At 34.5% G+C, this 26,595-nt stretch overlaps 1 protein-coding gene across 8 annotated transcripts; it reads right to left on the reverse strand.

Moving 5' to 3' along the window:
• Positions 1-4,310: 4,310 nt before the first annotated feature.
• Positions 4,311-26,483, reverse strand: LOC140826814 (mediator of RNA polymerase II transcription subunit 15a-like). Of its 8 annotated transcripts, none has more exons than XM_073189320.1 (20): positions 26,010-26,481; positions 25,076-25,187; positions 24,792-24,903; positions 24,355-24,481; positions 23,419-23,530; positions 23,125-23,236; positions 22,687-22,852; positions 21,751-21,862; positions 21,455-21,566; positions 16,399-16,525; positions 15,407-15,518; positions 15,107-15,227; positions 11,241-12,596; positions 10,081-10,148; positions 9,381-9,455; positions 7,745-9,121; positions 7,304-7,645; positions 5,917-6,117; positions 5,733-5,821; positions 4,311-4,796 (listed from the first exon to the last, which is right to left on the reverse strand). In XM_073189320.1, the coding sequence occupies exons 1-20, from the start codon at positions 26,159-26,161 to the stop codon at positions 4,589-4,591; spliced, it is 5,193 nt and encodes a 1,730-aa protein (XP_073045421.1). In that variant the 5' UTR covers positions 26,162-26,481; the 3' UTR covers positions 4,311-4,588. The 8 variants fall into 8 exon arrangements, with proteins under 8 accessions (XP_073045421.1, XP_073045422.1, XP_073045420.1 ...); XM_073189321.1 differs by having other exon boundaries at positions 22,687-22,813; positions 24,355-24,520; XM_073189319.1 differs by having other exon boundaries at positions 10,081-10,139; positions 24,355-24,520.
• Between the last annotated feature and the right edge of the window lie 112 nt (positions 26,484-26,595).

The following is a 26,595-nucleotide window of genomic DNA, read 5'->3' on the forward strand; positions in this document are numbered from 1 at the left end:
AATTTAATTGTCCTGCAATTCCAAAAGTTCTGATTTCTCCTCCATGATCCTTAAACCACCCAAGTTTCTTCAGAGGGTGAGTTATCTATTTGGTTTTACGATCCATGAAACCTGAAGTGCCCAAATTCCACGGAACAGGTCCTAATGGCTGGTCACATGACCGATGATGATAATCTACATCTGCAGTCCACATGGTAGGCTGTGCAACAAAAGAAGGTATCAGTTAATGAAGATCCACGGCCAATTATCTATCAACCACTTGGCTGATTTACTTCAGTTGATCTTAATCATCGGTTTGGAGCATCCACCTTTGAAGCTTGTCAAGGTAACCTCTCTAATAGACTCAAAACTTTCACTCTGGTTTTTTTTTTCCAATCAGCCCCTGAAGATCTCATGAACATCATGGGACTTTCCTAGAGTTCACTCGTTAGTTTCTTCATTAGTGGTTTGAAACACATAATTTATCATGAATTATTACTTCCCCAACCCACTTGCCTCATGGAATCGTTTCCACTAGCCCCCAGCTTATGATTCTTAGTTCAATGAAATCACCCGGGTCAACTGTTATTGGCATCAACTTCTCCCCCACAACCACCTTCTTCTTATGTACTAAACCACTAATAGCTATTGACCTACCTCCATTGACACACGTTATCCCTTTATACTCTCTGAACGAGTTACAGCTCTAATTTAACAAATAGAACAAAAATAAAGGGCTGGGCCGGGGAACAGTGAACGTAAGGAAAAGAAGAATAGCACCGGTTTATATGATTTTAGACTCCTTTCTAATGGTCACCTCATACCCATTATATAATTGTAACATAGTGAATTGGTATGACCATCTATCAGGAAGATAAATTGTAAACAAAATAGGAAATAAATCTGAATGAAATACAAGTACTTATAAATTCCAAAACTCCATTGCTTAAGCAACTAAATCATCTATCCAATCTGGTGTCTTCCTTGCTCTTTTCGGGATTTTTAATGTGCAGAATATCCTTGATTCTTATATCCATTCCGCTCCAACGAAATGGGCATGATCATTCGGTATGCATGGTCAATTGCATATGGATATTGTTTCCTAGCTTTGTTTACGTGAGGCTGACTTTGCAAAAAGTGAAAAGGAACTGCTTCATTCAACTTCTCAGCAAGTTTTCCTCAACTTCCTACTATCCTTGCATGTTAATGAAAAGTAACAAGAAAGACAATACCGTCTTGTTCTCACTACTTAACATTCAACAAGACCAAATAAATCACAAATGCCACCAGCTAAAACTAAATGCTACCAAGTGTTAAAACTGACACCACCTGATCCAAGTTCCAACCATAGACATCACACAATTCCTTAAAATCCAAAAGAATAATGAAACTAGATTCTTTTTGTCATAAGATCCTTAAATGCTAGAAGCAACTAGACCACTTAAAAGATTTTGACTACGGAAACGGTCTGGCGAGGCTAGTAATACAATTTATTCGATGTAAGCAAACGTTTAACAATGCGGCTGGATAAAAACAACAAAACAGACGAAAATATAAGACGCAAGTAAATAAAGCACAATATTATGGATGTTTGGAGATTAACAACTACTATTTCACCTCTTTTTTCACTTACGAAGAAATCCACTAAAAAACTTTGATTTATACAACTACTGTATAAATCCAATTCTATTAGAACTTATCATTGCCTAAATCGAAACTCTTGGTGACAATCCAAATAACACTGTAAATAAGTTTGGCTCTCTTTGGAACCCTTGGTTCAGACAGATATAACACAACTCTTCGCATATAGCTTTGAACGACTAGAGTTGTTGAATTGGCACAATTTGATCCTTGATTATTTGATATGAAAGTTAAGCGTGTGCTAGTGAGAAGCTTTATATTTGAAAGAATATGAGTACTCGAAATCCTGCATATTGTAAAGGTATCAATCTTATTTTTTTTTTCAATCTTGAATTTACATATTTATACTCGAACATCTTCCCATAGTCGGAAACTTTTCAACGATCATATGTACCTACATCTGAAAACATGACATGTCAACTTCTCTTCATAGTACATTGGAATTAACGCCCATTAAATGATTCTTCACTTTTGATCGCTTTAGCTACTTTGGCTTCTAAACAGTTAATTAAATCTTGACATATTAGGAAACAATGTCAATCAGAGTTAATAGGATATTGTGCATGATGTGTTCATGTAGTTTAGTTGATAGATATGTCCTACCAGGATCAGTGTGTAGCTTGACCTTTTTAACGCGGTCAAGTTGGATAACGGCATGAACTGGAACGACTTGATTTAATCATTTCAGCGATAGTGCATTCCGGTTTGACTTCACGGCGTCCAGCTAGAAACTTGTTAATACACGGAAATAGTAGCTAGACTATGAAACAGCTCGAAACTGTTTGTTATCATCAAAACTTAGGATATTTAAAACCTAACACCCTATGTCGAGTAAATAAGTTTTTTCCCTACATCAAGAAATTAAATATTTCAGTAATAATGAATTATTTATCATCAGTAGTATTCTATATTTAGTATAATTAAATTTACTAAATCTTATTCAATTATTCATCAGTTGAATGACAAAATAACAACACAAAAAAAAAAAGTAATTATGAATTAAACACAATTAATCGGAAAAATAAGTTTGAGTAAGCTCAAAACCAAGATATAAATTTTTTTGTCCTAAAAAAGTGTATTATTTTTAACACTTCTTTTTTATAGGAGTGTAAATATGCATAAACTTTTGATTAATTTTCATTATTAATTACATAATCCTTCATCATCTTCAAATTATATAAATTCAGAGAATGATTATAGAATATAATCCTAGGTTGTGTTAATAAACTACATAATTAAGTGTTTATTTCTGCAAGCTATAAAATTGAAATCATGACGTTATTTACAATTGTACTCCATTTAATAAATTCTAAATTAAATTAATTATATAATTTATTTGGTTATTCCACTATCATATGTAACTTCCAACCACGGGTTCGATCCCCCTCCCCGTGTGTGTTGTAATAAAAAAAAAAATTCATACACCCCAACTTAAGATCATGTATGCTATAACTAATAAAGAAAGGTAGTAATTCAATTTTATTGTGTGAGAAACAAGGTATTGAATAAAAAAATTAATTAATTCAGTTAAAATATATTTCAATATTTAAACAATTTCATCTAACATATATTTCATAATTTGTTATTATGATAGTTTATTAAATTTTTTTATATCTCAATATGAAAATTATAAAATTGGTTATTAAATTTTAGTAGAATTACGCTATACAATCGATTACTTGAATTTATTTTTATTATTATTATTATTATTATTATTATTATTATTATTATTATTATTATTATTATTATTATTATTATTATTATTATTATTATCTAACAATTTCACCTAACATATATTTCATAATTTATTTAATTGTTATATCTCAATATGAAAACTATATAATTGGTTATAAAATTTTAGTAGAATTACGCTATATAATTGATTACATGAATTTATTACAACAACGTTATATCGAAATTTTTTGTGATATAAATTGTTAACGTAATTTTTTATTAAAAAAAGCTCAAAATATGAAAAATAACTGAAAAAATTCATAATTTAAAATATATAATATATATAGACAGATAGCTGAAACCAAGATTGAATATTTTCATCCATTTCAATTATTTAAGACAGAAACTTGATTTTATGAATTTCCCTAGAATTTACATATCTTATTGACCTATTAATGGTACTAGTTGATATTTCCGCTGATCATCAAAATACTAGAATATATTTTGATATATTCGAAGGACTGTGAACATAATAATAGTCAAGTAAAAATGAAGCTTAATAAATTAATTATTTTTTATTAATTTAGCTTCAACACTTTAATTTTAAGTTTTGTTTATAAATTATGTATCACTAAAAATATCATTAACAATTCGACCTAGATTTATCACTATAGTAGATAATATTTATTTCCAGAAGTATCGTCCACGATCACAATTTTTACTAAGGATGCAGTCTTTACTCCTGAGATATATCTGTCTGCAAATCAACAGAGGTGATATTCAAACTTAGTTGTATTCATCACAAGGGAAGGCCTTAAACGATAGAAGGTAATTCGTAACTATAATTCTTCATATATAGGAAAAACAATCTCACTCAACTAAGCACTGAAATTCCAATCGATTCAAAATTCATAATTCGAATCATGAATTAATATCTGTCTATCCAGCATCTGTTCTCGAACTTCCTGAAAGGAATAATTCTTTAAAAGTGAATAAAAAAAAGTTAAAAGCAAAGATTTGCAAATTTAGAGCTCTAAAGAAACAAACCATATTCACTTGTTTAGTTACACATGTTTACATTATGCACAACACGTGTATTATATATAAAAATTGATATTTTGATGCTTAGAGAAGTATTCTAATGGTCGAACAAGTTGAAATTACCCATCCCACGTTTAGATTATCACCACGAAGTACATTTGTACATGGTCTACCATTTTACTGGCAAATATAAGAAATCAGCAGCATCACTGTTTTTCACAAGCCATTTTCTTGCATGAGTCGATCATTATAATCATGCCGTACTCAAGCAGTCCTCCCATGTCCCATATTTTGAGCTGAAGGTTCCTCCTCCACTTTGCTGTGCGTATTCGGAAATAACAGCACGAGCACAGATGTCCCAAGTCCTTGCTATCTCCCCGAGTGACATAGGTTGGGCTAGAGTTCGGAGAGAGATACTAAATCTTGATTTGGCCTTTCTGGAGAGGTCTTCATATTCTTTACTGGATATGGACAAATTTGGAATTGATCATACTCGAAATATCAGTGAAAATGGTAGACTCAAGTAAAATAGGCGGTCACATCTATTTTAAAATATATATATATTTCTCCAGTCAGCACTTCTCATTCCTCTCCCAATTGGTGAGTGGTGGCCAATTTCAAGATCGCAGTACACAACATATTTGGTAATTTTAAAAGCATTTATCTAAACTTACCTCATCAATTGGAATTAGGGGTGCCTCTAGCTATCATATCATATCTAACAAGCTTGTCTGGGTAGATCAATACTGAAACTAAATGCTTCTTGAGACATGGTCGATCAGATGTTTAAGATGGTTTTCAAGCACACCTCTTGCAAGGTATATTGACAGTCAGAATCGATTAGAATTCACAACTACTCTGAAGCAGTGGCAGCTTATGGACAGAGGAAAATATCTCACAAACTGTCACACAGAGCCCAGTAGCTTTGAACCATGGGTTTGCGTTTCACAACAAGCCAAGTTTGCTACACCTTCTGGTATTTGAGTCAGGGGACTTTATAAACGACTCAGGAGAGTTCGGATGCTTCATTACTGCTCTCATATAATCCATTCATACCACGTAACTACATCTAATATGCTAACGTGAGACTTAACAGTTCTTTTTACCACAAATGGGATGTTCTAACACATGCATGTGCTTGAAATTCTTTTAACTAACACAGTTCATTTAATTTTCTAGATACCTGCAAACACCATTAATGGTTTTTGTTGACTATAAAAAGATTGAAACAGTAAAGCCTTTTTGCTTGCTAAGTAAGTAAAATGAATCCCATGACTTGCAGATGAAAAAGATTAACCAATAATAACAGTATCGATGATAATGATGAAGATGATTAACAAATGAAACTAGATGGCCAAGCTATAGACAGAAGAGTGCATACTCAATTGAATTCTTACCTGACTTCAACTGGAAACTTGTCCAAAAGTATAGGAGAGCAATTTGGATAGTTGTTGGGAACTAACAACCTTAAAGGTTGAATTGGTGACTGCATTTTTGTCAAAACCACGATGTAAATCAGGGATGCAAGTTAGGGAAACTGAAATATAGTAAAAAAAGAATCCATATGGTATAAAAGCTCACCATTTGCGCTGAAGCATATTGTGACTTCAGATTTGGACTCAGTGCCACAGCACTGAAAGAACACTTCACAATAATTCCTCCACCACCTTCAGCCGCAGCAGCAACTGCAGTTGGATCAACATCGTCTTCACATATATATACAGCAGTATCTATAAGTCGCTGATTAATTTCTTGTAACTCTTCTTCAAGTGCATGGTTACCCTACAAACAATGATAAATCTTGTCATTACTAGATCCGATAATATTCTACTTGACTATATATTTAAGTTAGGTACAACAAAATTTCATGAAAAATGCACTTATAATGAACTAAGAAATATCAATACAACAAAAGGTTGATTTATTAAAAATATTATAGCCATGCACATGCAAGGTCAGAAGGCCCAATTTGCAAACATGAAGTCTTGCTAGCACATATGCTCATGGTATTTCAATGATCATTTAACATCACAAAGGACAGTAAACAGTCTGAGGAAAAAACATTCAAGTTTAACTTTAGGCAACTACTTTCCTGGATTGTATAACATCTGTTCATCTCAACAATAAACCATTGAAGTTTAACTTCAGGAAACTATTTTCCTTCCATCTAGGAGGCTGTTTCCATCCCAATAAATTTTAAAAGTGGATCGATGGAATAAAAAAGGAAAGAAAAAAGAACAAAGCCTATAAGATTTGGGTTAAGAATATACTAGTAAATGATAAATCACCATACAAAACCTAAAATATTGCAAAATCAAACTCATTGGAGCCCGCTGACCATCCCCCGCCACTGTAGCTGAAGGATGGTAATTTAGGATTTGCCGCATTGGGATTCCTTCAAACCCTAACATATAAATAATAATTACCCAAAGATAATTCGAATTTTTGTGAGACTTAATAATAATAATAATAAGACATGCAAGGCTCGCATAGGCCGCGCCTTGTGCCAAACATGTAGGTGTGCACCTCTTCAACGGCAATGTTCCTGGGGTGCCTTCAGGTGGGCTGAGTTGCACATGAAGCACCTGGAGATCAAAGCATGACTGTAGCGACACAGGTGCTAACATAATTGTCAGCTTTCATGAATACTCATGTAATATTTTTAGTTAATAAATGGATTTATCGGTATTCCGCTAAGCAGCATCATTGCAAGAGCCATAACAACCATATCTACATGGAAGTATAATAATGTCATGATTCTAAAATTTCATGGGAATATTCACCACAATTTTGATTTATATGTGACATTCATGAGCGGCATTCTGTTTTTGATAACCTTAAAACATAACAAAAAGACGGAAGACTGCATAGCATGAGATCGCAGCCAAATTGCCTAAGTTCAAAAGTAAATTTTGCATATCAATAGCTCCTGCACTGAAATAAAAAATCAAGTATAAGTAGGAAACACCTCAATCCTTGGCCTCTTGACACTCGATGCCCCACTGGACTCTCCATCAGATTCACTTCCATTTATATGCCTGAAATTATCACTCACACTGCAGGTAGATGAAACAACATTGGATGGCATTGCACTTGTATAACGTCTCATTTTCTTGGTTCCACCAGGTCCATCTTGCGTAAAAAAGTTTCGGGCCTGAAGACGACATTTAGTCATAGCAACCAAATCTTCACCTACTGCAGCCCGTGATCCATTTCCTGGAGCAGATCCCGCAATTCTGTCAACCATACTGACAACTGAGCTGATGTCGCTAACAGAGGCACTTAAAGCTTTCTGAGACATAGATTTCACCTGATAAAAAGAACCAGCATATATAAATCAAATTTACAAGAGGAGGTGGTAATGAGATTCATTAAAAAAATGGAGCATCACAAAAGAAATTCCACAAACCACTTTGATTAAGCGTTCAAGCGGCTGTTCCACAACATTATTGTTTCCGGAAACAATGGTTGATGCCGCACCATGAGTGCCATCAGGGCTGGTGAATTCTGCAAGCAAAGGTGAGGCTGATATCCCAGGAGTCCCAATTGCAAGAGATTGGGCTGGTCCAGATGCTCCAGCGGTTGAATTCTGCACAATGTTTCCAGCATTTGACAGTGATGAAACACCAGGATTGATTTTCTCAGAATCACCTGGCATGGGTGATGGAACCATGGAAGTTGAAGGAGATGGGACAATGAAAGGAGAATTTGCTGATTGCAAAGGGGTTCCAGCTTTGACGTGAGATGCCAGAAGATTCTGTTGGTCAAGTTGTGGTGAAGGATGAAGACTTATTTGAGGAGATCCACCCTGAAGGACCTGAGGAGAAGAAATTGAGAACGGAGTTCCAGATTTCATTTGGGGGTGATGATATGATGGTCGTTGGCCAGAGGAAGTATGTTGCTGCATAACTCCTGATTTGCTACTTATCTGGTGTCTCATCTTTATATCATTAGTGTCATTAATCTGATTAAGCTGCATCATTTGCTGAGCAGTTAACTGTGAAGTTGACTGCTGAGTTGTTTGCTGCTGTTGCTGCTGCTGAATCAGCTGCTGTCTCTGCATATATTGTTGCTGGATCTGCCTCTGCTGATACTGCTGTTTCACTTGCTGTGTTGGAAAAATTTGTTGCTCTGATTTTATTTGATGGGGTTGGAGTATGTTAGAATTTGACTGCAAGGGATTCATATTTGATGGCATTGCTGTTAGACCATTTTGTGATGATATTGAGTTAATATTCATTTGCTGCGAGCCAGTTACCAAATTTTGTTGCAGAGAACTCATAGGTACTTGTTGAATTGAGTTGAGAGAATTGCCTTGTCCAGGTTCAACATTTGAGCCAGGCTGGAGTGTATCCATCATATTTTGACGGGAACTTGAGATAGCAGACACAGAAGGTAACGAGTTGTGCTGCAAGTTGTTCAAATTGTTCTGCTGTGCAGTCGTCACAGAATTCTGTCCATTCATTGGCTGCATCTGAGAATTCATTTGATTCTCTGGGATATGCATCTGAGAAATTTGAGGTTGTGCCTGCTGAGATTGTTGCATAGCAGGTAAGTGAGGCTGGGGGATTTGCCCTTGATGCAAAGAAGAAACAGGCTTCCGTGGCCTGTTCGAACTAAGAACATTGACAATCTGCTTCTCAACGCCAACAATCTTTTCCTTGTGAGAATGGTTAACTTCATTCTTGTTAGTTTGCAGAAACATTAACAAACGTTCCAACATAAGCTTATAAAATCTGAGCTTGTCAAGTTGCTCATTCTTAGGCTGTTGAGGAAGGGAATCATGCTGCAATGCAGGAAATCATGCAATATCATTAAAAAGGAGACTAGGAAAGGTTGGGGGTGGTGGACCAGAATGTGAAAAAATGATAAAATGGAGCTCATTAGATTTAATTTTTCAGAAGCTACAGAGCAGACAAAATTTAGCGTCAATAAGAAATAAACAAGAACATAAACATTGATCATTTAGTTCAAGTCATTTGGAGATAAATAAGTTTAAACATTGATCGAATAAAGCATAACAAGTAAAGGAATAAATTGTCTACCTGCTGCAACTTAGCAGCCATTCGCTGGTACATTTCGTTTAAATCAGGAAAATACATCTCATTCATGGTTTTGATCTGCAGACAAGTTTTGGCAGTTTCAGATTCAAAATAAAGCCTTTCAAGGGAGAAATAATGAGGAAACATGATATACAAAATATATGACCGGAAAAATAATGAGGAAACTTGATACAGCCCGTGGGTAAGATGGCAAGCACTAGCTCAAGGTACATACCTAGTGTCAAGGCACAAATAGGAGTGTGAACCTTATCAAACATGGGAGCACCAATTATATTATTTTTTTTATCAAATTTTAGAAATATGAAGAAAGTTGCATATAGGATATAATATGTTATTACAAAACCATTATACAACAATAAAGCAAATATTTTACACAGTACATGCAGATATTTTACACAGTACATGCAGATATGAACGATTACTACACTAAATTTCAGTTAAATTACAAAATCTTTCTATTCCAGGCACACTTAAAACACCCCACCCTAGCATTATGTGCCTTGGCATTTCCCTAGGTGCAAAGATTGGGAGTAAGACTATTTTATATGTTTTTCTACACCCACACGGTCTTGTCACTAAAACACAATAACTAAGTTCTGGAAAACCATCTGTGTCACGTCACGGGGCTAATCAGTTTGCCAGGAAGTAAATCATATTGGAAATTAATGTATAAATGCAGTACCTTTTGATAAACCTCTTCTTGCCAGTCCCCACCATTAGAATTTCCAGTCTGTGATGAATCTAAAGATGCTACAATGATGCACATTAGCTATCTGAATTGGATTAAACCCAAAAAAGCTTGTACATATGTTAGTAGTGCATGTATGGACACATTTACCAAGACAAAGATAAGAAATGCAACAATGCCAAGGCATGATCCATGACTGATTTCAAAATAAACACTCTTATGTTGTTTTGAGAGTAAATAAAGTAATTCATGCATGAGAATTCTTATTTAAAAAATAAACATGAGGGAAATAAAGAAAATTTAGGGCCATGTATATTGTCATGAGATAAGCCTTTTTACAGGTTGAGATACCTAAATCAAATAAGGAAACAAATCATTACAAAATCTTAAAATAATTAGAAATATTATTTTGAAAATCTCAAGTTGATGCACATGATTTCATATCCTTTAAGGTTGGATAATACTTTGATAATCCTACTTAAAAGTGTTTTTTCGTTTGTTTGCAACCACCTCAGATTCAATAGGTAACAAATTTAAGTGCCATGAAGTTTCCAAATTGTATGAAAATCGACATATTAATCTTTTTTCTTTCGTCCTACGTGATAGTCTAGGTAAGAACAAGAAGTAAAACTGCTAGTTGCTTTAGACTTAGCTTAGAAGTTGGAAGAGAGAAGAAGGGGAGAGAAAAGAAAAGAAGAGAAAAACAATAATTTTACTTTTCCTTCCATTTCCACCCACATTTGGAAGGAAAATTTTACTTGTACCACATTTTCCTTTCATTTTCTTCCATTAAAAACTCTCAAACAATCAAAGTTTTTGAATTTCATTTCATTTCCATTTTTTATTTCCAAATCCCAACTCCCAAACTGAGCCTTAAGTAACTTTACAAAACAATAACCCATTGATAAGAAAGAGTATATGGCTCTTAATCTTATATTTACCAACATGAAACAACTAGACAGAATAGCATGCTTTAAATCACATTAAAACAAGAAAGAGTGTATGGCTCTTAGTCTTATATTTACCAACATGAAACTACCCAGAATAGCATGCTTATGTAAAAAGAAAAGGCAAAGCAAATAGGTCACTTAACATAATACCATGTCAGGCAACAATGAACATTTATTGGAAACACCTTAACATCATACACTTACTTAGAGGAACATCTGGAATGACTCTTTGAGACTGTAACAACTGCTTCTGTTGATCAATAGTATTATGTGGTTGAAGCAAGGGACCAGACGTTTGAATCCTTTGTTGCATGTCTCTTTGCAATGGATTTACCTGCTGTTGCAAGCCTAATTGCTGTTGCAGTTGGCCTTGTTGTGACTGGATCTGTGACATCAGTTGCTGTTGCGGTGGTTGCGACAATGTCTGATGAGCTTGGTTAGGTAAACAGTTTGCCATGTTCTGTTGCATTTGCTGCTGCACTGAGACCTTGGATTGTTGCAACATATGGACTGACTGTGGATTAGACTGCAAGCTGGAGCCACCATTCTGAATTCCAACCATTTGCTGCTGTTGGAAACCAGATAAATTAGTTTGAGAGCCTAATTGCTGCTGATGCACATTCTGGAGGTTATTCTGCTGCCCTGATGACAGCTGCTGATGCATATTTGGAAGGTTGTTTTGCTGATTAATTGTCTGTGGTGGTTGAAGGCTAGTGATATTGTTCTGCTGAGCCATAATCCTTTGTTGTTGTTGATGCTGCTGCTGTGCATCAAGGGCATTGTTTTGCTGCCCAATCAGTTGATTCTGTTGCATGTTTGAAGCAGTTGGCTGTTGTCCACTAAGCTGTTGTGGTTGGTGTTGCTGTGCAGGCAGAACTGAATGCTGAGGCAAAGAAGTTTGCTGCTGATGAATGACAGAAGGCTGCTGCTGCCGGAGGACCGATTGCTGCTGCTGCTGCTGAAGCATAGATTGAGTTGACTGTTGAAGAGACTGCTGCTGATTTTGCTGAAGAGTAGATGAAGCTGATGATTGCCTCAAAGAAGGCTGCATAACAGCCTGCTGAGAGGATTGGAGCTGACCTGGTTGCAAAAGGGGCTGCTGCTGCTGGATCTGAGCTTGCATAAGAGATTGTGGGACAGTTCCTTGTTGGAACTTTTGCTTCATAAGGTGTTGTTGTAGCTGCTGGTTGTACGGATATTGCTGTGAATTTTGAGATTGTTGCTGTTGATCCTGCGATGCAACTTGTTGTTGCCTCGCCATCTGTCTCTGAGAGTTGGCAAACATATTGGATGGCATACTTTGCCCCATAGAATTCCCTACTACATTTTGAGTTACATTAGACATGTTCTGTATATTTAGCATGTTAGGATTCTGACTGGAAACATTAGGCACATTGCCCTGAGACATGCCACCACCAGGGAGCTGGGCTCCAGTTGATGTGAGGTTATTCTGAATATTCTGGGATAATAGCTGTTGGCGCACTTGAGATTGATTGGAAACCATAGTCATAGGTAGTGACTGCACCTGATTTTGCATTTGAGACTGCATTGTCTGAGAAGCTGGCAAAGTCGCAGGAAAAACATATGGACATTGTTATAATCACCATAAAGAATCAAAAATCAAAGTAAAAAGGAGAGGTTGCGAATGTGAAGGCAATTCCAGAAACAAAAATAAAGTACCACTTAATAAAAAAGAAAACTAATATTCGGATGCATTACATCCAGTGATGTGATATGTCAATACCCAACCCAGAGAAAAATGAATCACAAAGGATTACAAGCAATAGATAAGCACTGATATTGACTCAATGAATAAAATAAGGAAAATGAATTATATAACAGCAAAAGTGAAAACACTCTTCTAACTGGTAGTGGTTACCAAAATTTTAGGTACAGAAAAACTGGAAAAAATATCTAAAATTATCGACTTTAGGCAACATGACGGGAAGAACAATAAAAAAAATAGCAGACAAGTAGCAGTCTCACAGTTTTGCACGCGAAACCATCATGATTTGAACGAACAGCTTCATCCATAAAATAAACACTGGATTGATGGTGTCAAGAGATTTCGCGCAACTTATTGGAGCAAGAAACAACAGTAGGGAATCTGAGAGAAGTGCTTTGATAATTTCCTAATTTTCATAACAATGGTACAAATCTTTTTTATATGCTAAAATAACTAAAGCCATGAAGATAAAACCTATAGAGAAACCTAAATAATTATAAAACCCTGATTAAGTTAACTAAATAAGCATATTACATATTCCAAAGTAAATCAATGTATTTTTCAATATTCCCCCTCAAACTGAAATATAATATTCTAGCTTTAAAGTTAGGACAAATATAATACTACCATATGGCTGTCCAATACTCATCAGCATTCATCACCAACCAAAAAAAAATAGGCTAAAGAGATTCAAGAAAGTTAGTTGGCACACCATGCCGCTCAATCGTGCTAATTCAGCTATACTTTGTTTCTCACATTGTGGTTACTCTTCAACAATAGTCGAGATTATATGATATTTGTCTAGGAACGTTGTCTCTCTTATACTAAAAAATAAGCACTAAATACTAATTTATCAGTCTATCTCGTATGATATAATCACTCTTACAATATGGAAAGGCATTTTAAATAACTCATCTCATATGCTAGGGCATACAGAAACAGCAGAAAAAGGTGATGAAAATCCATCGTTTTGGTGAGATGCTGAAACGGAAGTAAAGATTTTCAATGGCTCTATCTATTTGATTTTTTAACCAACAGTTAAAACTTCTTTGGAATTATTTTTATGAGGATAAAAACTTTGTCGAAACAAAAGCAGAATTTTTTTTTCTGATCTTGAGACCTAATCGGCACGGCGCGGGAAGTAAAGAATTTTGCAAGAAATGTATTACTAAATTTTTTTTATATATATTCTTAGTCAAGGTACAGGTATTTAGTGCACTAAAAACCTGAATATAAAAGGAAACAAATCTATCCAAAACTTTATATTAATTAAGAAATCCTAATTAATCTGATAAATACAGAATAATGCCCTTAATAAGCTAAAGTGACATTTTCCAACAATCTACTAACAGTTTCATGCAAAATAGAATGTCTTTTTGTTAGTTTTAAATAAATATGTTAAAATGCTACTGCGAAATAACACAATCTCCTACTTATACATTGGGTGACAAGATCATTCAAGGATTAATTTACCCAAAGATTCTCCAATTATAAGAGAATATGAGTCCCTGCACATAAGTGACTGATCAAGACTAAGAAGCAATTGGATAAATCCACACTATTGTGAGGGGAGGAAGACTTTCACAAGCTCTTTGTGTTGTTTGGTATTATAATGGGAAGGAAAAAATTACATTCCCCATCAATGGTATTAAAGATTAAAGTGGTGAGGCATAACTTTATCGACTTGCTCATGTGTTAATTAAAAAGCAGAGAGAGAGTTTTTTTTTACTGTAGGAATTGAAACTTTACATTGACCAGTTTTAAAGTTTGCTTATCATTTGTTTTTTTAAAAAACAAAAACCGGACACAATACTGCATATTTTCTAACTCAAGATTCAAACTTTTTTTAAATATGCCTTTCAAATTTCTTAAAATTGCTCCTCTCGAAGAGGTGGTTATGGTAGTTCTCAGTGCCTCCGTCAACTTCATTACTGTGACTTAACGACAATATAACATCAATTAGTGACATCAGACCTCAAGCGAGAAAAAGAATATGGATGGAAAACGAAGAGTGATGAAAAGAATTATAAGAGCATGTTCAAATTCATAACTAGTAATATAAAGAGCTGAGTAACTACGAGTCATAAAGTGGATCGATACTCAAGCCCAACAGTTAGTTACTAACAGAAGTGAAGTCTCTGGTCTTAAAGGAGAAAAGGAGAAAGTGAGAACCAAAGCAAAGAGAATAGAAGGTTTGATCCCACGAGTACATGTTGAAAACAGTGTCTAGAAAGATGGCGAGTCTGGGTTCATTCTATCCAGCAACTCAGTTATCAAATGCAGAAAGTTGCTAAAAGCTAATAACAAGTAAATGAACAAAGTCGAGTTCATAAATTTTTATCACCTGGATCTTGAGGATTTTTGCTATTGCTTGCAGTATTGGGTTGAAGAGGATTGGTCATAGGATTTTGGGATTTAGTCTCCATTGTCAGCATCTTCAAAGAAATCTTTCTCAAGTAATCTGACTGCAAAAAGTCGATGCGGAAATTGTTTAAAAGTGATTACCCACAGAACTGACATCGGAATTAAGAGAGATTAAAATTTAAAAAAAAAAACAAATTTTAGGAGAGCTAGGAGGTCAACAAAGGCACAAGTGTAAAGTTATACGTAATGCATGGGGAAAAAAAGGCAAGGACCAAATTACCTGACTTGTTGCTGCAGTGTAAATCTTCTCCTCAAACCTCATGGCTATTTTCTTTAGTTCCTGCAGTCCCTCTGGGCCAGAAAAAGGAAGATGCCTCTTCAAGGTTTCCATTCTATGCATTTTTAAATCTCAATGTCATCAGCTAATAGTTCACCAAATAAGAACAGACAAAAAAAATTCCTACAAGAACAACTCTATTATTAGGCACATTAACCAAACAGAGCTTGAGAATTTGAGAGGGCCTGTTTGGGAACAATCAAGGTTTTTTCTCCAGGGACAAGCGACAAACTATAACTTGTTTTGAATGCCAATTCTGATAATACCAAAAAATGCATCACATTTCATTGCCAATCCAAATTCTCCAGAATATTGGATTTGAAAATGCCCCATATTTGAAAACAGAAATAAAAAGGTTTATGTTTCCCTCTAGAAGTTCTCAATACATTGATTATGCTCTTCCATTTAAATTCAATTCCTTCAAACCAATTAACCAAAAAAAAAGGTAGGGAAAAAACCAGTGGAGCCAATGGTGCCATCCACAGCACTTTCTACTCGATCAACAGTGACAACAATCAGCAGCGATAACAAAATGTAAAAAACAATCCATTTATGCCAGAAAGAAAGAAGCCCCTTCAAACAAATCAACTATGCATATGCAGAAATCAGATATTTCTGGGACCGTGTTATTATGTCTCTTAAGTCTTAACCATGTACACAGAAAACGACTTGAATGTTACTAGGATTTGTGTCTTGCCACTTCTTCTGTTTTCTTTTACTCTAGCTTGAAATATGCCAATTGAATGCATGCATAATTCAACATGAAAGATATGCGAAATGCACAAGTCAATCAAGATTCAACATAAACATTCGCTGAAATTTCGTTTTCGTCAGAATCACCAACCAAACTAGCAAACCAAATTTCCCTCAAACTAACACTTTCCACCAATATGATGTATAAAGTAAACAGGATATAAAATGTAAGAGAATTTTACATCTTGTTAACAATTCTCTGTCTAGAATCCGCTGGAAGCTGATTCCTCCAGTCACCAGCATCCATTCCAGGAGGCACCACCGATTCACTACTCATAGATTGACCCGGAATCTGCAACTGGGCCTGGGCTGCGCGCCAATTATTGCTATCCATCTCTTGTTTTTATCACTTATACGATTACCAAACCAACAACCCACAAATTTTAACCATCAATATCACGCCCACCAGGACGAATTTAATTGTTTTCAATATGTGATAATTATTTCAATATCAAAAACAAAACAAGGGATATCAATAATTACGAAAGGAAAATTCGAAACATCAAGAAAAGAAAAGGCGACCGGCCAGTAGAGTGAAACGATACTTAAATTAAGTTGAAACCACCGGGGACGAAGTTTCCACCGTCGTGATTTAACGCAGTGGAAGTCAATGACGTGGGGAGTTGGGCTGATTGTGAGAGAATCAATCAACCCAGGAAAACAAGGAATATATATAGGCTTTGTTTGGATTCGAACTTGAAAACTTAGGTTTTTATTTTACGTTTAAATTCAAGCAAACCCACCATTCCACCAATTATGATAACTAGTTCAGCTATGTACGTGTTGCGTACTTGTATAATTTTTTTATAATTCATTTGATTTATGTTTAAATGAAGATCAAAATATAATTATAAGAAATAGTGAGGAACTACACTTAATTTTGATATATAAATTAAAAAATAAAAGAATAAAAAAGATGTCATCAGTAAAAATTAAAAATATAACATAAACTTCAAAAAACAATGACTTTATCCGTTGAACTACATATAACTTATATTAAAATTTTATCATTTTATTAATATATATAATTAATAAAACAGACCATGACACCAAAATTAGTTACTTTAAATGTCTCAAATTTAATAAATTAGTATAGATTACAAATCCCGAAATTCTTTTAAGTCATTTCAATTGTTCTCACCTTCTGATAAATTTAAAAAAAATATGGTAAACATATATTTATTAAAATATGTATACATATATGAAAATAGCTTGTAATTGTCAACATTGACGGTTTATAAGTTGTTTTAAAAAAATTTAAATACCCCGCTTATTTTAAAAAATCTTATTTGAATGTTTTTTAAATATTAAATTATTTACATATATTTTGTAGCATGTCAAACGTATCATCGTCTAAGATAATATATAAATTGATTAACAGCATATAATAATTATTTAAATAATATTTATAATTTTTTAATATAAATTCTAGAGTAATTTATATAATTATAGCTAGTATCAATATTGTTATATTAAAAACAATAATTATTTTTTAAAAAAGTTAACATAATTGTGTGATTATTAACATTATTATATTATTATAAATATTTTTTATAGCTGTAAATTAATATAACAATTATAAAGCTGTAAATTAATAATAATAAAAAAATATTATTTTTATTATTATTACATAAATAATAATTTATATAATTATTGTGTCTACTACTAAAAATACTATTACATGAATAATAATAACTATCATTAATTATTATTCTAATTATATTATTTAATTTTATACATTAATTACTAATTGCTAATATTATTATTGTATAACTATTATTGTAATCAACAACAACAATTATTATAATTACTATAATAATTAATATTAAACTATATATTATATGCACATATTAAAAATAATCATGCATACACAATATTATGTCATTTTTGTAATTATCATAACAAAATAATCTTATAATTCAAAACACATCAACAAATGTATGCTTCATTATCTTATTTCATGGAAACATCTCATCCACTTATTTTTATAATAAGAGCATACAAATTATAAGTTCATAAAACTACTTACAGGACATGCGAACTAGCTTATACATTGTTTTAAATAAATTTAGCCAAACATTATCTTAGTATAAAAACTAAAAATATCATTTTTAATAAGTCACTCAATACATAATTATTAGTATAAAAACTAAAAATATCATTTTTAATAAGAATATATTTATTATATGCAACAATTCCTGATATGCATAGATCCAACAATAATTCTAGAATCGTGCATAAAAAAGATCGTTGAGCGAACGGGCCTGGAAATTTTTTATCATTTACTTTAGATATACCACGAAAAGGGATGACACTGTAGCGACTGCACCTGATTTTGCATTTGAGACTGCATTGTCTGAGAAGCTGGCAAAGTCGCAGGAAAAACATATGGACATTGTTATAATCACCATAAGGAATCAAAAATCAGAGGAAAAAGGAGAGGTTGCGAATGTGAATGCAGTTCAAGAAACAAAAAATAAAGCACCACTTCATAAGAAAGAAAACGAATATTCGGATGCATTTTATTCATTGATGTGATGTGTCAATTCCCAACCCAGAGAAAAATGAATCACAAAGGATTACAAGCAATGGATAGGCACTGATATTGACTCAATGAATAAAATAAGGAAAATGAATTATATAACAGCAAAAGTGATAACGGTCTTCTAAACTGGTAGTGCTTAACAAAATTTTAGGTACAGAAAAACTGGAAAAACAATCTAAAATTAGTGACTTTAGGCAACATGACGGGAAGAACAATAAAAAAAATAGCAGACAAGTAGCAGTCTCACAGTTTTGCACGCGAAACCATCATGATTTGAACAGCTTCATTCATAAAATAAACACTGGATTGCTGGAGTCAAGACATTTCACGCGACTTATTGGAGCAAGAAACAACAGTAGGGAATCTGAGAGAAGTGCTCACTTTGATAATTTCCTAATTTTCATAACAATGGTACAAATCTTTTTTATATGCTGAAATAACCTATTGAGAAACCTAAATAATTATAAAACCCTGATTAAGTTAACTAAATAAGCATATTGCATATTCCAATGTAGATCAACGTATTTTTCGATATTCCCCTCAAACTGAAATATAATATTCTAGCTTTAAGGTTAGGACAAATATAATACTACCATATGGCTGTCCAATACTCATCAGCATTCATCACCAACCAAAAAAATTCGGCTAAAGAGATTCAAGAAAGTTAATTGGATGGAAAATGAAGCGTGATGAAAGGAATTATAAGAGCATGTTCAAATTCATATCTAGTAATATAAAGAGCTGAGCAACTACGAGTCATAAAGTGGATCGATGCTCAAGCCCAACAGTTAGTTACTACCAAAAGTGAAGTCTCTGGTCTTAAAGAAGAAAGGAGAAACAAAACAAAGAGAATACAAGGTTTGATCCCCACGAGTACATGATGAAAACAGTGTCTAGAAAAATGGCGCGTCTAGTTTCATTCTATCCAGCAACTCAGTTATCAAATGAAGAAAGATAGTTGCTAATAGCTAATGACAAGTAAATGAACAAAGTCGAGTTCATGAATTTTTATCACCTGGATCTCGGGAATTTTTGCTATTGCTTGCAGTATTGGGATGAAGAGCATTGATCAGAGCCTCAGAGGATTTTGGGATTTAGTCTCCATTGTCAGCATCTTCAAAGAAATCTTTCTCAAGTAGTCTGACTGCAAAAATCGATGCGAAAATTGTTTAAAAGTGACTACTCACGGAACTGACATCGGAATTAAGAGAGATTAAAATTTTAAAAAAAAAAAAAACTAATTTTAGGAGAGCTGGTAGGTCAAACAAAGGCACAAGTGTAAAGTAATACGTAACGCAGGGGGAAAAAATAAAGGCAAGGACCAAGTTACCTGACTTGTTGCTGCAGTGTAAATCTTCTCCTCTAAACTCATGGCTATTTTCTTAAGTTCCTCCGGTCCCTCTTGGCCAGAAAAAGGAAGATGCCTCTTCAAGGTTTCCATTCTATGCATTTTTAAATCTCAATGTGATCAGACCAAATAAGAACAGACAAAAAAAAATCTACGAGAACAACTCTATTATTAGGCACATTAACCAAGCAGAGCTTGAGAATTTGAGAGGGCCTGTTCGGGAACATTCAAGGTTTTTTCTCCATGGACAAGCGACACGCTATAACTAGTTTTGGATACGAAATCTCATAATACCAAAAAATACATCACATTTCTTTGTCAATCAAAATTCTCCAGAATATTGAATATTGAGAAAATGCTCCATATTTAAAAACAGAAATAAAAAGGTTTATGTTTCGCTCTACAAGTTCTCAATACATTGATTATACCCTTCCATTTAGCCAACGGTGCCATCCACAGCACTTTCTACTCAATCAACAGTGACAACAATCAGCAGCAATAACAAAAAGTAAGAAACAGTCCACTGATGCCAGAAAGAAAGAAGCCCCTTCAAATAAATCAACAATGAATATGCAGAAATCAGACTTTTTTGGGACCGTGTTATAATGTCTCTTAAGCCTTAACCTTGTACACGGAAAAATGACTTGAATGTTACTAGGATTTGCGTCTTGCCACATCTTCTGTTTTCTTTTACTCTAGCTTGAAATATGCCAACTTAATGCATGCATGATTCGACATGAAAAATATGTTAAATGCACAAGTAAATCCAGATCTAACATAAATATTCACTGAATTTTCGTTCGTCAGAATTACCTATCAAACTAGCAAACCAAATTTCCCTCAAACAAACACTTTCCACCAATATGATGTATAAAGTAAACAGGATATAAAATGTAAGAGAATTTTACATCTTGTTAACAATCCTCTGTCTAGAATCCGCTTGAAGCTGATTCCTCCAGTCACCAGCTTCCATTCCAGGAGGCACCACCGATTCACTACTCATAGATTGACCCGGAATCTGCAGCTGGGCCTCGGCTGCGCCCCAATTATTGCTATCCATTTCTTGTTTTGTCACTTAATGATTACCAAACCAACAACTCACAAACTTTAATCATCAATAATCACGCCCACCAGGACAAATTTTATTGTTTTCAATATGTGATAATTATATCAATATCAAAAACAAAACAAGGTTTGATCCCACGAGTACATGTTGAAAACATTGTCTAGAAAATGGCGAGTCTAGGTTCATTCTATCCAGCAACTCATTTATCAACAAGAAAGATAGTTGCTAATAGCTAATGACAAGTAAATGAACAAAATCGAGTTCATGAATTTTTATCACCTGGATCTTGGGGATTTTTGCTAGTATTGGGTTGAAGAGGATTGGTCAGAGGATTTTGGGATTTAGTCTCCATTGTCAGCATCTTCAAAGAAATCTTTCTCAAGTAGTCTGACTGCAAAAATCGATGCGAAAATTGTTTAAAAGTGACTACTCACGGAACTGACATCGGAATTAAGAGAGATTAAAATTTAAAAAAAAAAAAACTAATTTTAGGAGAGCTGGTAGGTCAAACAAAGGTACAAGTGTAAAGTAATACGTAACGCAGGGGGAAAAAATAAAGGCAAGGACCAAGTTACCTGACTTGTTGCTGCAGTGTAAATCTTCTCCTCTAAACTCATGGCTATTTTCTTAAGTTCCTCCGGTCCCTCTTGGCCAGAAAAAGGAAGATGCCTCTTCAAGGTTTCCATTCTATGCATTTTTAAATTTCAATGTGTTCGGCTAATAGTTCACCAAATAAGAACAGACAAAAAAATATCTACGAGAACAACTCTATTATTAGGCACATTAACCAAGCAGAGCTTGAGAATTTGAGAGGGCCTGTTTGGGAACATTCAAGGTTTTTTCTCCATGGACAAGCGACACGCTATAACTAGTTTTGGATACGAAATCTCATAATACCAAAAAATGCATCACATTTCTTTGTCAATCAAAATTCTCCAGAATATTGAATATTGAGAAAATGCTCCATATTTTAAAACAGAAATAAAAAGGTTTATGTTTCGCTCTACAATTTCTCAATACATTGATTATACCCTTCCATTTAGCCAACGGTGCCATCCACAGCACTTTCTACTCAATCAACAGTGACAACAATCAGCAGCAATAACAAAAAGTAAGAAACAGTCCACTGATGCCAGAAAGAAAGAAGCCCCTTCAAATAAATCAACAATGAATATGCAGAAATCAGACTTTTTTGGGACCGTGTTATAATGTCTCTTAAGCCTTAACCTTGTACACGGAAAAATGACTTGAATGTCACTAGGATTTGCGTCTTGCCACATCTTCTGTTTTCTTTTACTCTAGCTTGAAATATGCCAACTTAATGCATGCATGATTCGACATGAAAAATATGTTAAATGCACAAGTAAATCCAGATCTAACATAAACATTCACTGAATTTTCGTTCGTCAGAATTACCTATCAAACTAGCAAACCAAATTTCCCCCAAACAAACACTTTCCACCAATATGATGTATAAAGTAAACAGGATATAAAATGTACGAGAATTTTACATCTTGTTAACAATCCTCTGTCTAGAATCCGCTTGAAGCTGATTCCTCCAGTCACCAGCTTCCATTCCAGGAGGCACCACCGATTCACTACTCATAGATTGACCCGGAATCTGCAGCTGGGCCTCGGCTGCGCCCCAATTATTGCTATCCATTTCTTGTTTTGTCACTTATATGATTACCAAACCAACAACCCACAAAATTTAATCATCAATAATCACGCCCACCAGGAAAAATTTTATTGTTTTCAATATGTGATAATTATATCAATATCAAAAACAAAACAAGGTTTGATCCCACGAGTACATGTTGAAAACATTGTCTAGAAAATGGCGAGTCTAGGTTCATTCTATCCAGCAACTCATTTATCAACAAGAAAGATAGTTGCTAATAGCTAATGACAAGTAAATGAACAAAATCGAGTTCATGAATTTTTATCACCTGGATCTTGGGGATTTTTGCTAGTATTGGGTTGAAGAGGATTGGTCAGAGGATTTTGGGATTTAGTCTCCATTGTCAGCATCTTCAAAGAAATCTTTCTCAAGTAGTCTGACTGCAAAAATCGATGCAAAAATTGTTTAAGAGTGACTACTCACGGAACTGACATCGGAATTAAGAGAGATTAAAATTAAAAAAAAAAAACTAATTTTAGGAGAGCTGGTAGGTCAAACAAAGGCACAAGTGTAAAGTAATACGTAACGCAGGGGGAAAAAATAAAGGCAAGGACCAAGTTACCTGACTTGTTGCTGCAGTGTAAATCTTCTCCTCTAAACTCATGGCTATTTTCTTAAGTTCCTCCGGTCCCTCTTGGCCAGAAAAAGGAAGATGCCTCTTCAAGGTTTCCATTCTATGCATTTTTAAATCTCAATGTGATCAGCTAATAGTTCACCAAATAAGAACAGACAAAAAAATATCTACGAGAACAACTCTATTATTAGGCACATTAACCAAGCAGAGCTTGAGAATTTGAGAGGGCCTGTTTGGGAACATTCAAGGTTTTTTCTCCATGGACAAGCGACACGCTATAACTAGTTTTGGATACGAAATCTCATAATACCAAAAAATGCATCACATTTCTTTGTCAATCAAAATTCTCCAGAATATTGAATATTGAGAAAATGCTCCATATTTAAAAACAGAAATAAAAAGGTTTATGTTTCGCTCTACAAGTTCTCAATACATTGATTATACCCTTCCATTTAGCCAACGGTGCCATCCACAGCACTTTCTACTCAATCAACAGTGACAACAATCAGCACCAATAACAAAAAGTAAGAAACAGTCCACTGATGCCAGAAAGAAAGAAGCCCCTTCAAATAAATCAACAATGAATATGCAGAAATCAGAATTTTTTGGGACCCTGTTATAATGTCTCTTAAGCCTTAACCTTGTACACGGAAAAATGACTTGAATGTTACTAGGATTTGCGTCTTGCCACATCTTCTGTTTTCTTTTACTCTAGCTTGAAATATGCCAACTTAATGCATGCATGATTCGACATGAAAAATATGTTAAATGCACAAGTAAATCCAGATCTAACATAAACATTCACTGAATTTTCGTTCGTCAGAATTACCTATCAAACTAGCAAACCAAATTTCCCCCAAACAAACACTTTCCACCAATATGATGTATAAAGTAAACAGGATATAAAATGTAAGAGAATTTTACATCTTGTTAACAATTCTCTGTCTAGAATCCGCTTGAAGCTGATTCCTCCAGTCACCAGCTTCCATTCCAGGAGGCACCACCGATTCACTACTCATAGATTGACCCGGAATCTGCAGCTGGGCCTCGGCTGCGCCCCAATTATTGCTATCCATTTCTTGTTTTGTCACTTATATGATTACCAAACCAACAACCCACAAACTTTAATCATCAATAATCACGCCCACCAGGACAAATTTTATTGTTTTCAATATGTGATAATTATATCAATATCAAAAACAAACAAGGTTTGATCCCACGAGTACATGTTGAAAACAGTGTCTAGAAAATGGCGAGTCTAGGTTCATTCTATCCAGCAACTCATTTATCAACAAGAAAGATAGTTGCTAATAGCTAATGACAAGTAAATGAACAAAATCGAGTTCATGAATTTTTATCACCTGGATCTTGGGGATTTTTGCTAGTATTGGGTTGAAGAGGATTGGTCAGAGGATTTTGGGATTTAGTCTCCATTGTCAGCATCTTCACAGAAATCTTTCTCCAGTAATCTGACTGCAAAAATCGATGCGAAAATTGTTTAAAAGTGACTACTCACGGAACTGACATCGGAATTAAAAGAGATTAACAAAAACAATTTTTAGGAGAGCTGGTAGGTCAAACAAAGGCACAAGTGTAAAGTTATACATAATGCACGGGGAAAAAATAAAGGTAAGGACCAGATTACCTGACTTGTTGCTGCGGTATAAATCTTCTCCTCAAACCTCATGGCTATTTTCTTAAGTTCCTGCAGTCCCTCTGGGCCAGAAAAAGGAAGATGCCTCTTCAAGGTTTCCATTCTATGCATTTTTAAATCTCAATGTCATCAGCTAATAGTTCACCAAATAAGAACAGGCAAAAAAAATTCCTACAAGAACAACTCTATTATTAGGCACATTAACCAAGCAGAGGTTGAGAATTCGAGAGGGCGTTTGGGAACATTCAAGGTTTTTTCTCCATGGACAAGCGACGCCGACGAGCTATAACTAGTTTTGGATGCCAACTCTGATAATACCAAAAAATGCATCACATTTCATTGTCAATCCAAATTCTCCAGAATACTGAATTTGAAAATGCCCCATATTTGAAAACAAAAATAAAAAGGTTTATGTTTCTCTCTAGAAGTTCTCAATACATTGATTATACCCTTCCATTTAGCCAATGGTGCCATCCACAGCACTTTATACTCAATCAACAGTGACAACAATCAGCAGCGATAACAAAAAGTAAAAAATAGTCCATTTATGCCAGAAAGAACGAAGCCCCTTCAAATAAATCAACTATGCATATGCAAAAATCAGACTTTTCTAGGACCGTGCTATTATGTCTCTTAAACCTTGTACACCGAAAAACGACTTGAATGTTGCTAGGATTTGCGTCTTGCCACTTCTTTTGTTTTCTTTTACTCTAGCTTGAAATATGCCAACTTAATGCATGCATACTTGAACATGAAAAATACGTGAAATGCACAAGTAAATCGAGATTCAACATAAACATTCCTTGAACTTTCGTTTTCGTCAGAATTATCTATCAAACAAGCAAGCCAATTTTCCCTCAAACTAACACTTTTCACCAATATGATGTATAAAGTAAACAGGATATAAAATGTTAGAGAATTTTACATCTTGTTAACATTTCTCTGTCTAGAATCCGCTTGAAGCTGATTCCTCCAGTCACCAGCTTCCATTCCAGGAGGCACCACCAATTCACTACTCATAGATTGACCCGGAATCTGCAGCTGGGCCTCGGCTGCGCCCCAATTATTGCTATTCATTTCTTGTTTTGTCACTTATATGATTACCAAACCAACAACCCACAAACTTTAATCATCAATAATCACGCCCACCAGGACAAATTTAATTGTTTTCAATATCTGATAATTACATCAATATCAAAAACAAAACAAGGGATATCAATAATTACGAGAGGAAAATTCAAGACATCGAGGAAAGAAAAAGCCGCCGGCCAGTAGAGCGAAACGATACTTAAATCAAGTTGAAACCACCCGGGGACGAAGTTTCCACCGTCGTGATTTAACATGGTGGAAGTCAATGATGTGGGGAGGCTTTGTTTGGATTCGAACTTCAAAAGTCAAAACTTAGATTTTTATTTATTTATGTTTAAATTCAAGCAAACCCACCAATTCTGAAAGCATCCTCGTACAGTTGTACTTATCTAACAAAGCCCAAAATTCTTTAATCAATTATT

Source organism: Primulina eburnea, chromosome 3, assembly GCF_022965805.1.
Source record: "Primulina eburnea isolate SZY01 chromosome 3, ASM2296580v1, whole genome shotgun sequence".
NCBI classification, from domain to species: Eukaryota; Viridiplantae; Streptophyta; class Magnoliopsida; order Lamiales; family Gesneriaceae; genus Primulina; species Primulina eburnea.